General features: G+C 42.0%; 1 protein-coding gene across 1 annotated transcript; it reads right to left on the reverse strand.

Annotated features, from left to right (window-relative positions):
* Positions 1–4,528: 4,528 nt before the first annotated feature.
* Positions 4,529–14,985, reverse strand: LOC142848787 (serpin B9-like). Its single transcript, XM_075970963.1, has 6 exons — positions 14,812–14,985; positions 10,784–10,921; positions 10,212–10,329; positions 7,929–8,071; positions 6,179–6,334; positions 4,529–4,933 (listed from the first exon to the last, which is right to left on the reverse strand). Exons 1-6 carry the CDS (start codon positions 14,977–14,979, stop codon positions 4,529–4,531), a joined length of 1,128 nt encoding a protein of 375 aa, XP_075827078.1. The 5' UTR covers positions 14,980–14,985.
* Between the last annotated feature and the right edge of the window lie 8,260 nt (positions 14,986–23,245).

Genomic DNA, 23,245 nt, shown 5'->3' on the forward strand with positions numbered 1-23,245 from the left:
TTCCCAAGAGTAGTATTGCTGGGTCCAGGGGTAGGTTGATCCCGACTTTTTTGACTGCTGGACTTCAGTAGTTCAATACTAAATTGAGCTTTGATAGCCAGTTTCTGGAAAAGTGTGGAGGTCTAAAAATGTGAGCCTATTTCCACCTTGACCAAAAGTCAAGAGTTGGAACTTACTTCTATTTCTTCAAGGTTACTGTGTTTCTACCTCAATAAAAGGTCCCACCTAGATTCAGAACAGAGAGTTCTGCTCTCTCAAGGTTATTGTCAACAAGTGTGGCTAATATATAGACCTTGTATTTCAGAAATGGAGGAGTAGATACCTTTCTACCTCAAACAAAATCTAAGGATCCAACTAAGGTTCCAGTTTCTTTAAGGAGATAAAATTAGATTCCACCCAGGAAGGGGTTTGCCTACAGAATGTTTTGGTCTTGGGTGTGAGTATGACTTTTTTTTGTCCATTCAACAGAATATTTAACTATGGATTGTAGCCTGAGACCTTCAACCGTTCTGTTTGCTTCCTTGGGTAACTGGTTATTCATCTTCAGGGGCAACTAGCCTGCCTTGAATTTCTTTTGGAATCTAAAGTTAGCTCTCTGTGTAAAGGGCTGTCTTTGTGACTGAGAATCCTTTGCCAGTGTAAGTAATGTAAAGTATCATAGGAGCATATCTATTCATCAGAATTATACAATTGAGCAGAAGTCATCTTCCTGACTATCCATAGATATGTGTCTGCCCAGTAAGTGTAAAACACAGCACCAAATGCTTATGGAAAGAACCCCACAGTTGCTCTTATTGGGGAGGTATGATAGTGGCACCAGAGAAAGGTATGGACAGAAAACCACGAGTCATTTATCGTCACTAACCCTATGGCTTTGGCAAGTGGGGCTCCCCAAGAGGGTTTCCTGTTAATTACTAGTAGTCACTGCTGTACATTCCCACAGCCTCTTGCACCCAGCAGCTCTTCTCCAAGTGGGGGCAGTGCAGAAAACTAGCCTCCAAATACACTGAAACTTGATGAGATCTTGTGAGACTTGGTAGGAAACAGATTGTGTTAAAAGAATCAAATGTTGTACGTTGTTAGAGAGTGTTAAATATCCAATGCCATATTCAGCAGATCTCTGATAATTTTTGAGGGCGCTCTTTGAAGCATGCCTGATTTTAAATAAACTTTAGTTGTATTAGTTACTTGTTTTAGCCTTAACCTTGAAAATGTATGCAGGAGACGAAATAAAGTTCATTTTGTAAAAAAAAATTATATTGAACTTAGCATGAGCACAAGTTTTGTTCTGAACATATTAAAGAATCTGATGGTTTATTTATTTATTTATTTATTTATTTATTTATTTATTTTATTGAGCTATACATTTTTCTCTGCTCCCCTCCCTGCCTCTCTCCTCCCATTCAACCCTCTCACATGGTCCCCATGCTTCCAGTTTACTCAGAAGATCTTGTCTTTTTCTACTTCCCATGTAGATTAGATCCTCATTTCCATGTAGATTAGGGTTCTCATTGTTTTCTAGGTTCTCTGGGAGGGTGATTTGTAGGCTGTTTTTCTTTGCTTTATGTCTAAAAGCCACTTTTGAGTGAGTATATATGATATTTGTCTTTCTCGGTTGCCTCACTCACTTTTATGTTTTCTAGAATCTCATCCTTTATAAGGTGAGTATTAATCTGTATGTCTTAATTATCTTTAAGTGTTTACGACAAGTTAGTAATTTGTAGATTAGGATTTTACAGTTTTGTACCTGTTAATTTGACCTATAAATATTACAATTCTTGATTATAGCTCTTTTAGTGTAAATTGTAAATACAGTCCATGGGGGAAACTGGTGATTTAACTTTTTTGGTCCTTTCATAGGGTACTTTCCAGAAAAATCACTGTTTTTTTCTATGACTCAATTTATAAAAATAGATAATGTTTAACAAAATTCATAGTCAGGGAGGCTAGACATATCCTCTTTTTTCTTTTTCTTTCTTTCTTTCTTTTCTTTTTTTTTTTTTGAGACAGGATTTCTCTTTATAGCTCTGGTTGTTCTGGAACTTGCTCTGTAGACCAGGCTGGCCTTGAACACAAAAATCCACCTGCCTCTGCCTCCCACACGTGGTATTAATGGCATGTGCCACTGCCTCCCAGCTGCTAGAAATACATTCTTAGTGATTCTTTGTCGAGGTGTTCTCAGGGTGAGCTTTATGCATAAAACATAAACATGTTTCAGGTATGGAGTTTTCAATCAACAAACAGTTAGCCAGAAGCAGAACTACAGAGGTTGAAAAGCAAGGGTTTTGTATTCAGAGACTGTCCCAGACTGTAGACTTGATTGATTGGGTGTTTTGTTTTCATTTATGATGGTGGTGCTGTCTATTGCTGAATTTTACAACCCGAATGGTAAGGTTACGTGTGTATGTAGTAATAAGGGGCGTCGGGGCTGCATCCCCAGCACCCCGGCTGCCTGCTCGGCTAGCTTATGCCCCGAAATAATTACTCGTACACTGTATTCTTTTAAACACTGCTTGGCCCTTTAGCTCTAGCCCTTACAGGCTAATTCTCACATCCCGATCAACCCATCTCTAATAATCTGTGAGCACCGGTCTTACCGGGAAAGGTTCAGCATGTCTAACCTGGCGGCTTGCTACATCGCGTGCATCTGCCGGGGAGAGCGGAGCATTGCATCTCTCTGAGGTGTCTGCTCCTGAGAGGAGAGCTGTGGAGTCTGAGCTCACTTCCTCTTCCTCCCAGCATTCTGTTCTGTCTACTCCTCCCACCTATCTTCTAACCAATAAAATGGGCCAAGGCAGTTCCTTTATTAGCCAATGACCTTCCTCCATCATGTGTATAAATATTTAATCATTAACTCTGTGTTGTAAGTTTTAAGTCAATTTTTATTACAGATTCTATAGATTTTTAACGGCTTTAAATAAGCTTTTAAATCTTGGGGTATAGAAAATTCATACAATAGTTGCATAAGTCTTGAGATAAAGTTTATATCTTAGCAAAAGTTTTAGGCAGTTAAGTGAAGCTAATATTCTATCTTTTTAAAGCTGTTTTGTCTCGCTTTTTTATCTCCTGCCATAGACTAAGGTGGATCAGCTATCAGTACAGTCAATTTCCAACTCTGGAGCAAGCGTTTCGATGTAGCAGGATAGCACAAAACAATATTTTAACATTATCATTACCCAAAAGACATTCAAATCCCTGCTAAACTGGAACCAGTGATTACAACCCTCAGAGATACAGGATTTTGAGACTTGGCTATCAAAGTCACCATGACACATGGAGGTGGCAGATTCAGTTTTGTGCGGGGCTTTGCTCTGCATCTACTGCTGTCTCAGCCAATAATTGCGACACCATAGTTATTGACGTGTTTCTCTAGTAGCCACCCGGCAGGACTTTTACATCCTACCAGATCTGCTCCTATCACTGTCAATAGATGTAGTTTTAAATAAGCATCAATTGTTCCTATGTATTAATAAAACCCAGAAGTCAGAGGCTGGGTGAAACCTGCTAAGTCAGAGATTAAAGAGCAACTTGCTGATAATTCCTCCTTGCCACTGTCTTCCTTCTGGTCCATCAAACCAAAAACCAACAAACAAAAAACCAAAAACCTGCCATGCTGAAAGTCCGTCCCTACCACCTGTGTATCTCTCCATCTGTCTTCCAGACGACCTCTGTCTCTATGATTACATTCTATCAGCTAGTTGCTGACTCTGCCTCCTCATCCAAGGTTGATATTTTTAATTAAAGCAAATGCAAACTCAGACGTCCCTCTCTTATTTATTCAGCAGCATACATGTTTGGTGAGAAAACAAAATTTATTTTGAAATGGTCATTAGGATGCCACAGAACTTGATTAGTACAATTGCTTGTGGATAAAAACAATAGTTTACAGAATCATGACTTCAGCAGGGGAAAATATAGTAGTTCAAGGTAGCTGTCATGGCAGATAGATAATTTGAGAGAAAGTAGGGAAGTCCAACTGTTAGAGGACCACACTGTCTGCATCTGTCCCCAAGTCTAGCACAGTGGTGGGCACACCCCTGGTGACAGGTGGACAGCAAAGAAAAGTAATATTAAAGTGTGCATTAAGGACCAATCACTGGGAAAACTGCAATAGCTGTCATCATCCACAGAAGTGTTCACTATGATGAGTACAGATTAGGACAAGTGATGGCAGGAGGTGAGGAGCCAGGAGAGCACTGAGTATATAGTTGGCATGATTTGTCTGTGCACTGTGTGTAGTGCTTATTAGGGTCACCATAGACAACTTTGTGGCTACCTAGTGGAATTGTTTGCCTCTTCTGTTGTTTGACATAACAGGGAACCAAAGCACTCTGTGGCCCTAAGACCTGGCAAATGCCATAGATGAGGTCAGGAACGGGGGAGATGAATGAGGACATCTGAATATCAGCGTGCCAGGAGAAATGGGCCCTCACCTTGGAACATGGTTCCGCCATATGCCCATCCTCACAGCGTTACAGAAGTTGTCAAGATGCTGAATTGAGAACTGTTCCTGACATGGTAATTGTGCCTATGGAGAGGAGAACCTGCCACAGAACAGGAGGCTATTGGTTTCATTGTGCTTGATGAAGAACAGGAAGGGGCGGTCTGCACGGAATGTTAAGTCAGTTTCAAGGCCACAGTCATAACTAATGATGGCCGAGGCTGCTGCAGCTTCAGTGCCTTCTTCATTGACCTCCACAACAGTCTTGTGAACAAACTTGGACAGACATAGGTCTTTCTGTGGAGACATTGCTGATGAATCAGCCTTGCTTCCTTGGAAGACATCTACCATTCTCAAGTGCTGAAACACGGACTCCATTTTATAATCCTCTTCCAATTTAAATTTTGGAAGGTAAACCTTTATATAAATTCTCTTCATATAGTCTGGTTTGGTCCAGGCTGTTAACTTCTCAAAGGTGAGATTGTTTTCCACCTGACAAATCAGATTTAGAGACTGTCAGATTCACAGTTGAGGTCTTACCCAGAGTTTCATAGCCACTTCCTGTTCACAGACTGTGCCATTATCCCACATGGGGCACTGTCTCTTCACATGGCCAGACAGCATGAGTGTCCCACTGTCCTGCTAGTGTGTGGCTCCCCTGATGTGTATGGAGGTCATCAGCCTGAGAGGTAGGAAGACCTGGCCATCTTCTCCTCAACCCACTGGAAGGGAGGTCTATTCCAGTTTAGATTGTGTTTTTTGGGTTGCGTGACTTAAATGTGAAATTTCTCAGAAAACTCTCATAGTAAATGCTTGCTCTGCAGCTCTTTGTACCTTTTTTTTAGGCATCAGGGGGGTCTAGAAGAATGAAGGAATCAGTTCCTGGAGGTTACCTTTGAAGGATGTCCTTGGTTTTTCGTCCCTTCTTATTTTTCTGCTTCCTGATTACTAAAAGGCCTGTGATGTCTGCCAAATGCACCTGCCTCAATGGAACTGTAAAATGCGGACAGGTAATTTGAAAGGAGCTCTCTAAATCTGTATGCCTACATAAATCCTTCCCCTCCAATGTTATTTTTGTTAGGCATTTTATCAGTGATGAAATACTAACACTACATATGCCATGCCACTGTTAGGGAGCTGGATGAGAAGAGCCAGGGAATCTGTTCTGATTACAAAGACCCCTTAGATCTTTCACACTGCACTGCCCTCCATTCAGAGTCTGGCTGTCATATAGTGGGGCATCCAGCTGCAAGGAAGAGCAAGAAGTTTCATAATGATCTGCCTGACTCTTCTATCTGCAGATGTAGCTCCTCCTCTTCCACTTTGTTAGGTTAAAGTGCATTATTTTTCTGTATATTTTATGTTCTAATATTTTAAAATAAAATAATAACAAGGATCACGATGAAGTTTTCTTTACAGAGTGGTGTTATTTTCCAAGCACTATGCTAAGTTTGCTGCCTGAATTTCTCTCATTTCATCCTGTCAGATAGTGATCATCATATCATATCCTTGTGATGAAGTTATAATATATGGCAAAGTCACACAACCCACAATAGGAGTCTTGAACACATTAAAACCTTGTACCTGGACACAATTCGAAGCTCAGTCTGTTAGAACTACCCCCTCTCCATGAAGTTGCCAAGATGAAAAGAATTAATTATTGTCTAATGAGAACAGACACTGCATTCTTATAGAAGACATTTAGAGTGTCTAATAATACAACCTCTACGGTCTCACCTGGCTGAGGTCCACACCATCATCCGGGAGCAGGACCACAAAGCTCAGCTCCAGGCCCTCATAGGGCATCACCAGCACCTGTGCCTGTACTTCATTCATGTAGGCGTGGTTAAATGTGTCTTCCTGATACATCATCTGCACTGGTCTTTTCTCACTCTGAACAGATGAACCCAGGACATAAAATACATTATTAAGAGAGGTCAAAACGTTTCCAAATGAGCTGAAGTTAATGCCAGCAGTGTTCTCATCACGCACAATGACAACACTAATCATGACCCAGTGAACACTTAGTTAAAGTCTACCAGTCTCTTCCTGCTTTCATTAAAATAGTTGTTGTAAGCAGATATGGAACTGTAGTAGATAGGATTCTATGTGGTGGTAAAAGTCCTTGACCAAAACAGCATGGGTAGAAACGGGGTCTCTCATCTTACAACTCTCAGGGCACATTCCATCCCTGAGGGAATTCTGAGCAGGAGCTGAGTCAGAAACCACGGAGGAGTGCTGCTTATTGGCTTGTTCCCCATGGATTTCTCAGCCAGCTTTCATACACAGCTCACGACCTCCTGCCCAGGGTTGGCACTAGCCAGAGTGGGATGGATCCACACCAATTATTAAGAAATGTGCCCCATAGACTTGTCTCAATGCCAATCTTATGGAGGCAGTTTCTCCATGTAGCATCAGTCTTCTCAAATGGCTCTGTTTTGTCTCCAGTTAACAAAACACCAACCTAGCAGAGATGTACTTAGGAAACATCATGCGTTACCAGCAGGAGAAATGTGTCATTCAATTATTAATATTTTAAAGTCATAGTTGGACCTATAATGTTCCACCAAGTCTCATGTTTCAAAGCCATTGTCCACAGGTTCACACTACTGGGGTCTGAACAATCCATTAGGACACAGGGCCTATTAGAGAAGAGTTAGGTTTTGGAGAGAGGCTGCCCCCGAAGAGGATTTTGACAATGCACCCTCTTTCTTTTGCTTCCTGACTGCTGTGAGGTGACCAAACACCACCATGCATTTTCACTGCATGTTGTACTGTACCACCGAAACCCTAAGTTCTTGCACCCACTGACTCAGACTGAAACTACTGGGATCATGAGCTCCATTAAATATTTCCTACTTTAAGTTGATTATCTGAGATAGTTTGTTTCACTAATAGAAAGTCAGCTACTATCACACCAGAAATAGGATTTCACCATCCACTATTGTCAGTCATTGTATCTAAGGAGGCATAATCAACTGTGTTTAAAAGAAAAGTTTTCATACATTAGACTGGGATATTTCCATAGTGGTGTAAATGATACTCCAGACAGATACATCTTCTCAGAAAACAGCCTTTCTACTATGTATCATGCTTCATCTATATATTATACTAATATAATATAAGAAATCATATCTGACATTTTTGTACATAAGGAAAATTTAGTTTAGAGAGAGGTAGAAGCAATGGTCACACAAGAAATTGTCAAAAGTGGAAATTGCCCCCAAAAGGATAAAAAATAATATAGGCCGTGAATGTTCTATATTCCTATCAATTTTCTATATTTTAACCTTGCATTCAAAAATATTAGTTTCTAATGGTTTTATGTGCCTTCCTATTCTCCATGTTTCTAGGCTGAGGATCAAGCTCAGCACCCCACAAGACATGCGATATCTACCACTGAACCCCAGAGCTACACACTCACCTTTACACATTTCCATGCAAGTTCTTTGACACACTGGCATAACTTTTGGATACTGTTCCTTACCTGGTTTATTTTAAAGGGCATTTCCCTTGTGCTTTCTTTGTAAAACTGTTGATGCCACTTTCCTTTGAAATATAAGGCGTTGACAAGAACCAGCCTGGTCTCTGAGTCAACTGAACCATCTGACAACAACTCTGGAATTTTCCCTTTTGAAAAAGCAGAGACATCATTCAGGTTCGTTTTATACAGTCGTGAGAAATAAGATGATGTTACATCTGGGCAGATTCAAGAATCACTTTCAAATTTTGCTAAAAAAAAAAAAAAGAAACAAAAGAAAACAGGAAGCCAGCATCATTGCATGACTGGAGATCATGTGCACCGAATGACCATCCTGAAGATGAGGGTGCTGAATGATTTCCAAGTCTCTCACAGAAAGCAGGTTTGGAAAAAGCAGAAAAAGTGACTCCAGGATGGAGAATAAAGAAGCAGAAGAAGGGGTCACAGGGGACCAATGATTAACCTTGGATGCTCTGGTGGTTACTGTCTTGACAGTCTGAATCAACTAAGAGACATGTCTCTGGGCAGTCCTGTGGAGACATTTTTCAGGAAAGTGACTAAGAGGGAAGACACTCCCCAAAGTGGGCAATGCCTTTCTTGCTGCCCCGACTAAAGGACTGAGGGAGAAGCAGCACTGCTTTTGCCTGCCTGCCTTCAGCCCTCACTGTTGAGTGCATCTATGCTCTTTGTGCCCTAGGCCTACCGTTTTTAGCTGACACTGGGACTCAGTAACATTGGCCTTCATGTGGACAAAGACTAGTGGCATTCTAGAATCTTCTAGGCTTTCCATGCCAGACTGAGTCTTATAAGATCTTCAGGCTCATAGAGAATGGAAATGCTCCCAGATTCTCAAACATACCACGGGCAGATGATCATTGTGGGATTACTCCTTAAGAGAGGGCAGGCAACTCTGCCCTTTGTGAAGTCCAAGGCCATCCCCCCTACATCCAGTCAGCCTGTGTTTTATATGCCAATCTTTTAAATCCCTTCTGTATTATATATTCATTTTGTTCCTCTAGAGATCACAGAGTAATACACTAATGTTACATACAGAGTCTTATCTAGAATACCATGGCCATGCCCAATTCTAGCATAGCACAACATGTCAGAGACTCAAAGGCAGAAAGTAGTTTGTTGAATAGCTATTACTATTCTACACTCTCCAACACCAAAAGAAACAACATAGGCAAGAGAACAGATTCCCTTCTTCTCCTTTAATGGAGATCCCATCAATGGTCAAGAGAATCCTGCTCATTTATAATATTAAAAGTATAGAAGAGGTAAGACTCTAACAAGAAATGGGCAAATAATTGCGGAGTCTTTAAGAAAAGATTCTCATTTTTATTGTCACTCTGTTAGCACAAATAGGAATGTACTTATTTGGGTAGAGCTGTTTGGATGGTTTAAATATCAGACAATGCTCTCAAAGATCTGTGAGACCAATTCTCAAACAGTTATTTTTAAAATAGAAACAAATACGGCTTAACCCAATGGAAAGTTCTTTTAGATCAATGTAGCTGAGCAGCCCTGATAGAGTATTTTCAATGGAAATTAAGGCTGATTTCACCACATGTAAGTGAGGGATCTGAGGCAGGAAGGGTAGAATCAGAAACAGGAATCCTCTTCTACATAATGGTGGTGGGGCCCGGGGCAATACAGACCTTAGGAAGTGGGAGCCTAGAGAAGACTTATGAGGAAGATCTCTACATGAATCTCCATGGTGGAATCACATGACCTGTCAACACCGCAGACCACCCCTGTCTTCTAATGTAAGCTGTTCAACTTGACATCAGGCCCATGATTTCTCATGGCATTACTATCATCCCTCTGTCCTGAAGAAATACACAAAACTGGGCAGGAGAGATGGCTCAGCAATTCAGAGCACTGACTGCTCTTCAAGAGGTCCCAAGTTCAGTTCCCAGCACCCCCATGGTAGCTCCCAGCTGTCTGTAACTCCAGTTCCAGGGAATACAACACCCTTACAGATACACATATAGGCAAAAACCAATGCACATAAAATAAATACAAACCATTTTTAAAACGAAAGAAATATACAAATAACCCTATGTTTCAAATCTAACTGTCTGAATAAAACCTCCATGAATTCACTAAGGTCTAAATTATACCACATATCATGATGTGAGTCTACATCTCTTTGACTCCCTGAAATAACATGAGATTAGTCCATGAGGGAGAAGGGAAGTTAAAAGAAAGAGGAGGGAAGGAAGAAGAGGGAGGGGTGGATGGAAAGGACAAGAATGTGGGGTGTGAATAACTTGAAATTCTGACCTTCAGTCTGTTTGGAGACCCACGTGTTTATGTGCTTCCTGGACTCCTCTGGATCTTTGGCAAAGGACAGCTGCTCCAGCTCCGAGTGATAGAACTGAAGACAGGACTCCTTATAGGTCTTTGGAGAGAAAATGTTCAGAAAGGTAACATGGGCAAATAAAGTGTCTGCAAGGAACCTGACCTTCTGAATATTAAGACATTAAAGAACAAAACTAAAATGAGTGTAGATATCACTTTAAAGAACAAGCATCTTTTTGTACTAGGCCTTTGTAAGTGAGAATAGCCAGACCTGAATAAATAAAAATTACACAAAATTAGATTTAAAATATTTCAAAGTATCGTTATAGAATTTTGGTTTGGTCAAAGTTAGGGAGTCGAGTCTCACTATGGAGACTATGCTGTCCTAGAGCGCGTGTCTGTCTTGTCTCAGTCTTCTAAATGGAGGTCTTATAGATTTGTACAATCGCTCTGGCTAAAAGTTTGCCCTTCATTTCCTCAAGATCTCTGGGATCCTTCTCTATAGCAACAATTATTTTCAAAGCAATTGATGTCATTCTACTGATTCAACTTACTGGGGGTAATTCACAAGTGTTGTCTGCAAAGATCCTATTGGCCATTCTAAGCAAGTATTTTTTTTCTGGCTTGTTCAGGTTTATTAGAAGCCACTGGAAGCCCTGATGAATGTCTTCTTCTGTGTTTAAACCAAGCGTCTGTGAATGAAAACAATGAAATAGTATGACATCCGTAATGAAGAATTTTGGTTGTAAACAGAATTTGCAAGCAAATAAGAGATGTTTAAGGCAGGATATGAGATTCCGATGTAAAGACAATTGATATCAAAATAATTAAAAGCAGGTATTAGTCTCACTTTCTAATAAATTGTAACAAACTCTATTGCTCTAAAAATGAATTAGATCTAAGAAATCTGTGTTTCAAATATATTTGTCATTTTTTTTCTCTGAAGTACTTGGGACTAAACAAAAGGCCTTAAACATTCTCCAGTATCCATTATGATCAAGTAGGCTTCATTCCTGAGATGCAGGGCTGGTTCAACATACGAAAATCTATCAATGTAATCCATCATATAAATAAACTGAAAGAAAAAAACCATATGATCATTTCATTAGATGCTGAAAAAGCATTTGACAAAATTCAACATCCATTTATGTTAAAAGTCTTGGAGAGATTAGGGATTCAAGGGTCATAACTAAATATAATAAAAGCTATATACAGCAAGCCGACAGCTAACATCAAATTAAATGGAGAGAAACTCAAAGCCATCCCGCTTAACTCAGGAACACGACAAGGCTGCCCACTTTCGCCATACCTCTTCAATATAGTGCTGGAAGTTCTAGCAATAGCAATAAGACAGCATAATGGGATCAAGGGGATTCGAATTGGAAATGAAGAAGTTAAACTTTCGTTATTCGCAGATGATATGATAGTGTACATAAGCGACCCCTAAAATTCCACCAAAGAACTTTTACAGCTGATAAACAGCTTTAGTAATGTGGCAGGATACAAGATCAACTCCAAAAAATCAGTCGCCCTCCTATACTCAAAGGATATGGAAGCAGAGAGGGAAATCAGAGAAGCTTCTCCATTCACGATAGCCACAAACAGCATAAAATATCTTGGGGTAAATCTAACCAAGGAAGTGAAAGATCTATTTGACAAGAACTTTAAGGCATTGAAGAAAGAAATTGAAGAGGATACCTAAAAATGGATGGACATCCCTTGCTCTTGGATTGGGAGGATCAACATAGTAAAAATGGCAATTCTACCAAAGGCAATTTATAGATTCAATGCAATCCCCATCAAGATCCCATCAAAATTCTTCACAGATCTGGAGAGGACAATAATCAACTTTATATGGAAAAACAAAAAACCCAGGATAGCCAAAACAATCCTATACAATAAAGGATCTTCTGGAGGCATTACCATCCCTGACTTCAAACTCTATTACCGAGCTACAGTAATGAAAACAGGGTGGTACTGGCATAAAAACAGAGAAGTCGACCAATGGAATCGTATAGAAGACCCGGACTTTATCCCACAAACCTATGAACACCTCATTTTCGATAAAGGAGCTAAAAGTTTACATTGGAAGAAAGAAAGCATCTTCAACAAATGGTGCTGGCACAACTGGATGTCAACCTGTAGAAGAATGAAAATAGACCCATATCTATCACCGTGCACAAAACTCAAGTCCAAATGGATTAAAGACCTCAATATCAGCCCGAAAACACTGAATCTGATAGAAGAGAAAGTGGGCAATACTCTACAACAGATGGGCACAGGCGATCGCTTCTTAGGTATAACCCCAGAAGCACAGACATTAAGGGCAACATTGAATAAATGGGGCCTACTAAAACTGAGAAGCTTCTGTAAAGCAAAGGACACTGTCACTAAGACACAAAGGCAACCTACTGACTGGGAGAAGATCTTCACCAACCCTGCAACAGACAAAGGTCTGATCTCCAAAATATATAGAGAACTCATGAAACTAGACTTTAAAATGCTAATTAACCCAATTAAAAAATGGGGTGCTGAACTGAACAGAGAATTCTCAACAGAAGAAGTTCAAATGGCCAAAAGACACTTAAGGTCATGCTCAACCTCCTTAGCGATCAGGGAAATGCAAATCAAAACAACTTTGAGATATCATCTTACACCTGTAAGATTGGCTAAAGTCAAAAACACCAAGGATAGCCTTTGCTGGAGAGGCTGTGGAGGAAGGGGTACCCTCATCCATTGCTGGTGGGAATGCAATCTTGTGCAACCACTGTGGAAGTCAGTGTTTCGGTTTCTCCGGAAATTCGGGATCAACCTACCCCTGGACCCAGCAATACCACTCTTGGGAATTTACCCAAGAGATGCTCTATCACATGTCAAAAGCATTTGTTCAACTATGTTCATAGCAGTATTATTTGTAATAGCCAGAACCTGGAAACAACCTAGATGCCTTTCAATGGAAGAATGGATGAAGAAAGTATGGAATATATACACACTAGAGTACTACGCTGCGGTAAAAAACAATGACTTCTCGAATTTTGCATGCAAATGGATGGAAATAGAAAACACTATCCTGAGTGAGGTATCCCAGGCCCAAAAAGACGAACATGGGATGTACTCACTCATAATTGGTTTCTAGCCATAAATAGGGTTCACGGAGTCTACAATAGGCAAATCTAAAGAAGCTAAGTAAGACGGTGAACCCAAGGAAAAACATATAGTTATCCTCTTGGATAAGGGAAGTAGACAAAATTGCCGGGGGGAAAAGTGGGATCTTGGGGGTGGGGTGGGATGGGGGTTAGGGGAGATGGGGAGAGAAAAGGTAGAAGGGAAGGAGGGTGGACTTGGGGAAACAGGAGGATCGGGATAAAGGAAGGTTGGATAGGGGAGCACGGAACCACAATTCTTAGTTAAGGGACCCACTTTAGGGTGGGCAGGAGACTTGACCCTAGAGGGGCTCCCAGGTGCCCAAGCTGAGGTCCCCAGTTAGTTCCCTGGGCAGCTGAGGATAGGGAACCTGAAATGACCCTACCCTAGAGCAATACTGACGAATATATTGCATATCATCCTAGAACGTGCATCTGGCGATGGATGGAGATAGAGACAGAGACCCACACTGGAGCACTGGACTGAGCTCCCAAGGTCCCAATGAGGAGCAGAAGGAGTGAGAACATGAGCAAAGATGTCGGGACCACGAGGAGTGCACCCACCCACTGAGACAGTGGAGATGATCTACTGGGAGCTCACCAAGGCCAGCTGGACTGTTACCAGAAAAAGCATGGGATAAAACTGGACTCTCGGAACATGGCGAACAATGAGGGCTGATGAGACGCCAAGGACAATGGCACGCGGTTTTGATCCTACGCAATGTGCTGGCTTGGTGGGAGCCTAGCCAGTCTGGATGTTCACCTTCCTAGATATGGATGGAGGGGGGAGGACCTAGGACGTACCACAGGGCAGGGAACCCTGACAGCTCTTTGGACTGGAAAGGGAGGGGGAGAGGAGTGGGGGAAAGGGGAGAGGGGTGGGAGGAGGGGGAGAAGAGTGGGAGGAGGGGGAGGGAAATGGGAGGCTGGTGGGAAGAGGTGGAAATTTGTTTTTTTTTCTTTTCTTTATCCTCCTTTTATCAATAAAAAAATTTAAAAAAAATAAAATAAAATAAAAACATCAATGGAAAAAAAAAAACATTCTCCAGGAGTTCTACAACTGAGTTGTAATTGCCACACCCTCCTTCCATTACACAAAAATACAGACAAACCTCGTGTGGAACTAAGTTGTGCAGGTAGCCTTGAACTTGTGATCATCCTGTCTACATCTCCTTAGAAACTGGAATTTGAAGCCTTGCCACAATACCTACCATGAATGTATTTATGCACCATATTCTAAGTGAAGTCTGGAGACAATTTTGAGACCTTATCAAGTCATTACTCATGAAAAAATCATTGCTTTAAAGAAGTCTTACTGGAGAATATTCTCTTCCTTCATTTTAGCCCCTGTCCCATGAAACTGGTTATGCATATTCCTATCCTTGCTTCTCTGCAGCTCTTAGGTATGTGAAATGGGTGTCAGGTGACAGGGAACTTACCTGTGATATCTGGACTGCGGTGTCTCCATTCGCCCCCAAGAGGACCATAGCTAGAGCAGAGGAGACGCTCACAGGAGAGTAACATACATTTTTCGAAGGGTTGTTCTGACAAAGGATCTTTAAAAGGTGGATGGCAAAGGTGCCGTTTGCTTCAGACAGAGTGTTCATGATGCAGAGTCTGGAGGCAAAGAAGAAATGGTACTCAGTACAGCGCTGGAGGTTCACTGATCTGACTAAGGGAAATCTGGGACTCTTGGTTCTCATTTCAAAGTTATAAGAACATAAAATTGGATTTTACAAATTCGTTCTCAGTCACAGTCCTTCCAATTATAAGGTTATTATCTAAGTGTGGTCACGGCAGCAGACCAAACTAGCATCTGTCCCATATGTGTAGGTAGGTAGAAGGTCAGATCTTCAGGACTGCACGCACAGGACACAGCTGAGAGAGAGGGACTCTAGTCTCCTTCCATACAGTCTAGCTTTTCTCTGTGAAGATGGTGAGGTCAAGGATAAAGAGGAGAAGGAAGACAGAGGAAGGGAAGAAGAAAACAGCCATGAACATCCAGGTCACATGCAGTTAACATGGGATCACTTATTTTAAGGAGGGAATGAGCAGAGCTCAGATTGGAGCAAGCCAGCTGACCTTTAGAGCACACAGAAGAAAGGAGTTAATTCACAGATACTTGAGGAGAGGGCTGAGGTAGTCAAATGGGCTTGGTGATCGGACCAGAGAGGTAACAGGAGAGAAGACAATGGAGAAAACCACTGAGACCCAGCAGCACCTATGCCTGACTGAGATGAATAAATACAGCGTCAGGATTACAGCACTAAGCCCAGGCTCACTGCCAATGGCCAACTGGGTTTCTAGAGAATTTTCTTATGTGAATAGCCACCAGGTACCACGTGCCCTCTGTCACTTTCACTAACGTTCGGTTCCTGGAGTTCCTTCCCCCGACTCAGGCTGGTTCTACTAAACATGGACTCTGCTGGTCCCATAGAATTGGACTGAGCCAGGCATCCTCACCTGTCTCCTTTACAGCCTCCAAGTGCAGTGTTCAAGGCTTGATGCTCCTGGAGTGCAGTCTAGCAGCCTAAGCTGTTCAGGAAGCTTCTTTATTCACTGCAGGGTGGTGACATCATCTCAGAGCCCCAAGCCAAGGGTGGAGACAGTGACCTGACCAGATCTCATCCAGTTCTGTCCTCTGCTGGCTGGGGATGGGTGGGAGTGGGGAACACCTGGGTCCTGAAGAATGGAAAAAAAAACAGTGAAAGCTTAGGGTCTCTGAATGACAGGGCACCAAGGGAGAAGCTTCTCCAGGGTGCCAAAAGAGTCCAGAAGCTGTAGCTGATTACAAGCCTCCTTCCATGCAAGAGGTTCAGCTGTGAAGAAGTTGGCTCCAGGTGTCCTGTTAGGTTTGCACTAGCATAGACCCTGACACACAATCCTGGTGCTAACTTCCAGAAGAGACCTTCGCAAATGCTGGAGTATATACTGCTCCATTGGAGGACTTCTCCTTGTCAAATGGCAGAAACAGACATGGAGGCATACTTGCACAGAACATCGAGTCCTCCATCCCTGGACAGGGCACAGTGTATTTGAACAACTAATGAGAGTCCTCCTCAAATTTGGCACCTTAGGTGCCTTACATTCTTTAACTTTAAATTAAAGTAATGTATTTTATGTATGTGAATGTTTTGTCTGCATGTATGTCTGTGCACTAATTGCATGTCTGATGCCCACAGAGGTCAGAACCCTGGATTGGAGTGTCTCTGAGATCCTGGGGATGTTTGTCCACCTGGCTATGGTGATGTCAGGTTAGGAACTATGACCCAGGACAGATGTATTTATATCAGAAACCCTTGTTCTCAAGATACTAATAGTTTAAAACATATGTTCTGTGCCTTTGAGTATGCTTGTGTAGCTATATGATAGTCATCACCATCCAATCCCTGATTTTTATGTTTTCTTCTGATTATCAATATCCATTTCCCACACGCACCCTCCTGCCTATCAGTGAGTAATCTGCTTTCTGCCGGTGTTTGCCAGTAATGACCATTTCTTGTGAATGAAATATGTGGTCATGTGTGTGGTCTTTTTTAAGTACCTTGATATTTCCTAGGTTCATTCTTACTGTTTCACATGCCCATGATTGGGGTGAGGGCCACAGACACGCTGCACACTGCCACCTTCAACAGGCTGAGTTCTTTTCAAAGACCTAAACTCAGGTCAAGCCATAGTTCTTGGCTTCCCCCAGAAAGGAATTTCAGGATGAGCCAGTGTAACTCAGAGTTGGATTATTAAGAAACACAAACATACACACACAGACACACACACACACACACACACACACAGACACACACACAGACACAGACACACACACACACACACACACACTCACACACACATGATCAGCTAACACCATCTACAGGATCACACATCCTGTTCTCTGCAAGGTCAAGATTTTATTCTGCTGAGATTGAGAGCTCACTCAGTTCCCCACTCCCTGTGTCAGACTCAGTCTAGAAAGCCTTCCTCTCCGTGTGCTCTCCTTCCTGTCTTATGGATGCCCAGCTTCCCACCAATCTCTTCCTCCCAGAAGGTTCCTGGTGCCATTGGTTTCTTCAGGGAGTTCATATCTTGTTGCTTGGCTCCATGTGTCCACAGAGGCTGCTCACACCACTTGTCTTCCAACCCCTGACCCAGCAGGAAGTGACAGCAGCTGAAGGTATGTCAGCTTGAAGCTTGCTTTCTCATCTTGCTTGAGGGAAGGGTTAGGTCATTTACGTGCAGAGCAGCATCTGCTTCCTCAGTCACCCTGTGTTCTCCACCCTGAAGGCGATTTTAACCTTCCCTATTCCTAGTGTTACCTTACCTGTTGCTTATTGATCTGCATTAATCAGTTTAATACCAGCATTTGCCACACCTTCTGCATACTCTAGAATCCTGGGGACTTATTTTTAAATTATTCCTGAAAAAAAAACATTGTTTCTAGGAATACCTTGCCTACAATTCCTTTTCACGTGACCCTGTTTACCACAACTGGAACATATGACATTTTGCTTTTTCTTCAAACTTTTAGAAATTACTTCTCCTATCAGAATAGCATCATGAATGTAAAATCCACTATCATCCGTATTTTGAATCCATTCGTTTATTGGTTCCAATCTTCCCTTTAAAGGCCTAATAATAGCTTTGCATTCTGAATTAATAGTTTCAAAAGCCAAAAACTCTATTAATATTTGTCTGACTTGTGGATCAGATACTTTTCTATTTATATCTGAGGTCAATCTTTCAAGAAATCAGTCAAGACTTCTTTTGTGCCTTGTATAATTTTAGTAAATGACTCAAACCACTTTCCCAATTCTTTTTTTTATTGAGAATAGAAAAAAAAAGTATCTGCCTCCTCCCAGCCTCCCATTTCCCTCCCCCTCCTCCCACCCTTCTCCCCCTACCCCAAGCTCCTCTCCCTCCCTCTCCAGTCCATAGAGCAGTCAGGGTTCCCTGCTCTGTGGAAAGTTCAAGATCCTCCCCGTTCCTTCCATGTCTAGGAAGGTGAACATCCAAACTGGCTAGGCTCCCACAAAGCCAGAACATGAAGTAGGGTTAAAACCCCGTGCCATTGTCCTTGGCTTCTCATCAGCCCTCATTGTTCGCCATGTTCAGAGAGTACGGTTTTATCCCATGCTTTTTCAGTCACAGTCCAGCTGTCCTTGGTGAGTTCCCGATAGAACATCCCCATTGTCTCAGTGTGTGGGTGTACCCCTCGCAGTCCTGAGTTCCTTGTTCGTGCTTCGTCTCCTACTGCTCCTGATTTGGACCTTGAGATTTCTGTCTGGTGCTCCAATGTGGGTCTCTATCTCTGTCTCCTTTCATCGCCTGATGCAGGTTAATATTCAGGAGGATGCCTATATGTTTTTCTTTGGGTTCACCTTCTTATTTAGCTTCTCTAGGACTGTAAATTATAAGCTCAATGCCCCTTATTTATGGCTAGAAACCAAATATGAGTGAGTACATCCCATGTTCCTCTTTTTGGGTCTGGCTTACCTCATTCAGGATAGTGTTTTCTATTTCCATCCATTTGTGTGCAAAATTCACGAAGTCCTTGTTTTTTACTGCTGAGTAATATTCTAATATGTATATATTCCATACTTTCTTCATCCATTCTTTCATTGAAGGGCATCTAGGTTGTTTCCAGGTTCTGGCTATTACAAATAATACTGCTATGAAAATAGTTGAACAAATGCTTTTGTCATGTGATAGGGCATTTCTTGGGTATATTCCCAAGAGTGGTATTGGTGGGTCCAGGGGTAGGTTGATCCCGAATTTCCTGAGAAACCGAAACACTGCTTTCCAGAGTGGTTGCACAAGATTGCATTCCCACCAGCAATGGATGAGGGAACCCCTTCCTCCACAGCCTCTCCAGCAAAGGCTATCATTGGTGTTTTTGACTTTAGCCATTCTGACAGGTGTAAGATGATATCTCAAAGTTGTTTTGATTTGCATTTCCCTGATTGCTAAGGAGGTTGAGCATGACCTTAAGTGTCTTTTGGCCATTTGAACTTCTTCTGTTGAGAATTCTCTGTTCAGTTCAGTGCCCCATTTTTTAATTGGGTTAATTAGCATTTTAAAGTCTAGTTTCTTGAGTTCTCTATATATTTTGGAGATCAGACCTTTGTCTGTCGCGGGGTTGGTGAAGGACCTCCCTTGCTCTTTGATTGGGAAGATTAACATAGTAAAAATGGCAATTCTACCAAAGGCAATTTATAGATTCAATGCAATCCCCATCAAGATCCCATCAAAATTCTTCACAGATCTTGAGAGGACAATAATCAACTTTATATGGAAAAACAAAAAACCCAGGATAGCCAAAACAATCCTATACAATAAAGGATCTTCTGGAGGCATTACCATCCCTTACTTCAAACTCTATTACAGGGCTCCAGTAATGAAAACAGTGTGGTACTGGCATAAAACAGAGAAGTCGACCAATGGAATCGTATAGAAGACCCGAATTTTAACCCACAAACCTATGATCAACTAATTTTCGATAAAGGACCTAAAAGTATACAATGGAAGAAAGAAAGCATCTTCAACAAATGGTGCTGGCACAACTGGATGTCAACCTGTAGAAGAATGAAAGTAGACCCCTATCTATCACCATGCACAAAACTTAAGTCCAAATGGATTAAAGACCTCAATATCAGCCCGAACACAATGAACCTGATAGAAGAGAATGTGGGAAGTACCCTACAACAGATGGGCACAGGAGATCGCTTCCTATGTATAACCCCAGCAGCACAGACATTAAGGGCAACATTGAATAAATGGGACATGCTAAAACTGAGAAGCTTTTGTAAAGCAAAGGACACTGTCACTAAGACAAAAAGGCAACCTACTGACTGGGAGAAGATCTTCAGCAACCCCACTTTTCTGATTCTTCATCCCAATCCCAAGCATTTAAAACTTCTAAAAAACATAGCACCAAGGTGAAACTAACAGATTCAAGCTGACTTTGTAACTCAGCACATTGACTTTTACCTAGAAACTAATCTTGGAAAATATTAATACTTCAAGCCCTATTTCATTGTTCTATGACCCAACTTCCCCTTTCCACCATGTTTGCCTTTGTAACTGAAGATCAGCTTCCAATATCACTGTTGCCAAATCTTTCCAGTCTTCAGGGAAATTCTATTCTGATTTCCCCGTGAATTTAACAACTGCTTCACATAGGGTGACTGCATACTGTATGAAATGACCATTTTCATAAATCTCTTCAAATCTTATATTTCGATAGGATTCCATTTTACTTCTTGATACCGTTGATGGTGATCATTGTTTTCTGGTAGTTCTTGTATAGTAACTGGGTAGCCTAAAGTTGATTTTCTAACCATGTTAGGCCACCCCTCTCCAGTTTGATCATTTTGTGACTCAGTAGTTTCTTGTCTAAATTCCTCTGTTTGCGTCTGATTATTTCTATTATTTTTATTTATTTGTCGTTCTAAGGTTTGTATCTCATCAATTTACTTTTCATATTTGTCACAGTACGGCTATTAAGGGTAAAATATGAATTACCATTCTGCTAGTAATTATAGTGAACATCTTGTCAATCTCAGGTAAATCATTTATCTTTGTATGACTCAGTTTAACCTGTAGGCAGTGTCAGGACAGGAATTGGGTAATAATTTGGGAAAATGGCAAGGGCTCTGACAGAGCGAGGTTTGAGATAAGAAGAGCCACAACATAATTAAAAGTGGAGAATTTGACTTCTGGAAGGGAGTGGGGGAGGGCAAGGCATCTGTAACAGTGCAACAGCAGAGGCAGAGCTAACGTTGGGCGTTAAGCATACCCTGGGTAGGTTGGTGGGTGGCTGGAAAGTTTAGTTTCAGGGTGAGGATGGGATATTTAATTCAACCAGATGGAGGTTATTTGAGTAATGGCAACAAGAAGGAGGAGTTGAAGGCACTGAGGAGTGATACAGTTGAAATAATCTCTGAAAACCAGAGGGGGCAAAACATCTCAGTAGCCCTACACAAGCGTAAGGAAGCTACAGAACTAAGGAGGAAATTGAGGGATGGGTATGTGGCCACAGAGTCCTAGAAGGACAGAGGAGAAATGCTCACAAAAGCCCTGCATAGGCCTATGGAAGCTGCTTTTCCTGGAGGGACAGGCAAGAAATTGCTTGGAGTACTGATGTGATACAGTTGGAACAAACTCTGAAAGTTATGGAGGCATGTTGTAAGGAGAGGGCTGTTTGTTTGTCCCAGCCACCCAGCTAGCTTACACCTGAAATAACCACACAGAAACTGTATTAATTAAATCACTGCTTGGCCATTAGGTCTAATTTCTTATTGGCTAATTCTTACATATTAGTTTAACCCATTCCCTTTAATCTGTGTATTGCCATGTGGCAGTGGCTTACCAGACATTCAAACTGGTGTCTGTCTCAGGCAGAGGATCCATGGCTTCTCTTCTGACTCTGCTTTCTTCCTCCCAGAATTCAGTTCTGTTCTCTCTGCCTGCCTAAGTTCTGCCCCATCATCAGGGCCAATGCAGTTTCTTTATTCATTAACCATTGAAAGCAACACATTGACAGAAGGAACTCCTACACCAGAGGCAGATTGGCAAAACATCTCAGTAGCTCTACACTAGTCTAAGGAAGCTACAGAACTAAGGAGGAAGTTGAAGGATGGGCATGTGGCCACAGAGTCCTTGAAGGACAGAGGAGGAAATGTTCATGAAAGCCAAGCATAGGCCTATGGAAGCTGCTTTTCCTGGAGGGACAGGCAAGAAACTGGAGTACTGATGTTGTTAAGAAATTTCGGATAGAGTGGTATGCTCTGCTGATGATTAGCATTGACGCCTCCTCTCCAGGCCAAGCTGGACTGGACTAGACTGGACTGGGCCCATGCAGAATGCTTGGGGCTCTGTGTATGGACTGATGCCAAATGGGTGGAGAGAATCAGAGGTGGTGTTGGAGCTTTACTGTAGGTCAGGAGATCTGAAAGGAAAGTGGGGGCACCTGTGGACAATGGGGACTGTAGCAGTGGTAGCAATAGGGGCTTGGCTGAGACACTGGTTCAGGTGGGCTCCTCAGCACCATGGGCTATATGTAGTTGGGATGTGGAAAGACATGGCAGCACAGGCAGTGTAGCAGCTGGCATGCACAGAGTTCCTGGCAGTCAGTATTCCTGTAGCGTTCAAAGGGTTAAATACGAGATGAAATATTACATTATTTGTAATAGTTCAGAGTGTGAAGGGGTCACACAGAGGTCTTGGAGCAGACAAAAAAAAAGCAGAGACACATTCAGGCACCAAAGTTATTGCTGGGTGCTAAAGTGCACCATTACAATGAGTTTCTTGAGTGAATAAAGCCTTTCTATTTCCAATGGAGACTGGTGAGCCAAAGTCAAGAGACAGAGCATTCTCATTTCTCTGAAGAAGCAAAGAACAGAGATATCTGGAAGGAAGGACAGAGGTTGTCACCCAGGCTCCATCACCAAGAGGCAGAGCCCAGTGTATGTATAGAAGAATCCTGGATCTGTCAACAGAGCTTTGGGATGGTTAGGAATTGTTCACCAGATTCCAGCAGTGTACTCACCAAAAGAAAGGAAAGCTTGCTGGCTACAATGAACTGAACAGAATGTGCTCATCAGCTGTAGGAACATAGGGTGTTTAGGGCAAAACTCATCAATTCGGAGAAGGCTGGCACCTTAAGGTCTGAATGTGCAAGAACTGGGCCAAGGGAGGGATCCTATAGGCCAATATCTTAGTCATAGCATCATTGTTAGAAACAGAATCCACTCAGGACCCTAAAGATCAAGTTCTCACTGCAAAGGAGATTTATTTGTCCCCCAGAGGGACAGTGGGACAGAGGGTAAGGAATAAAAGACAAAGACAAAAGGTAGCAGGTGAGGTAGAAGGGGCAGGGAACAT

This window comes from Microtus pennsylvanicus, chromosome 4 (assembly GCF_037038515.1).
Source record: "Microtus pennsylvanicus isolate mMicPen1 chromosome 4, mMicPen1.hap1, whole genome shotgun sequence".
In the NCBI taxonomy this organism is placed as follows: domain Eukaryota; kingdom Metazoa; phylum Chordata; class Mammalia; order Rodentia; family Cricetidae; genus Microtus; species Microtus pennsylvanicus.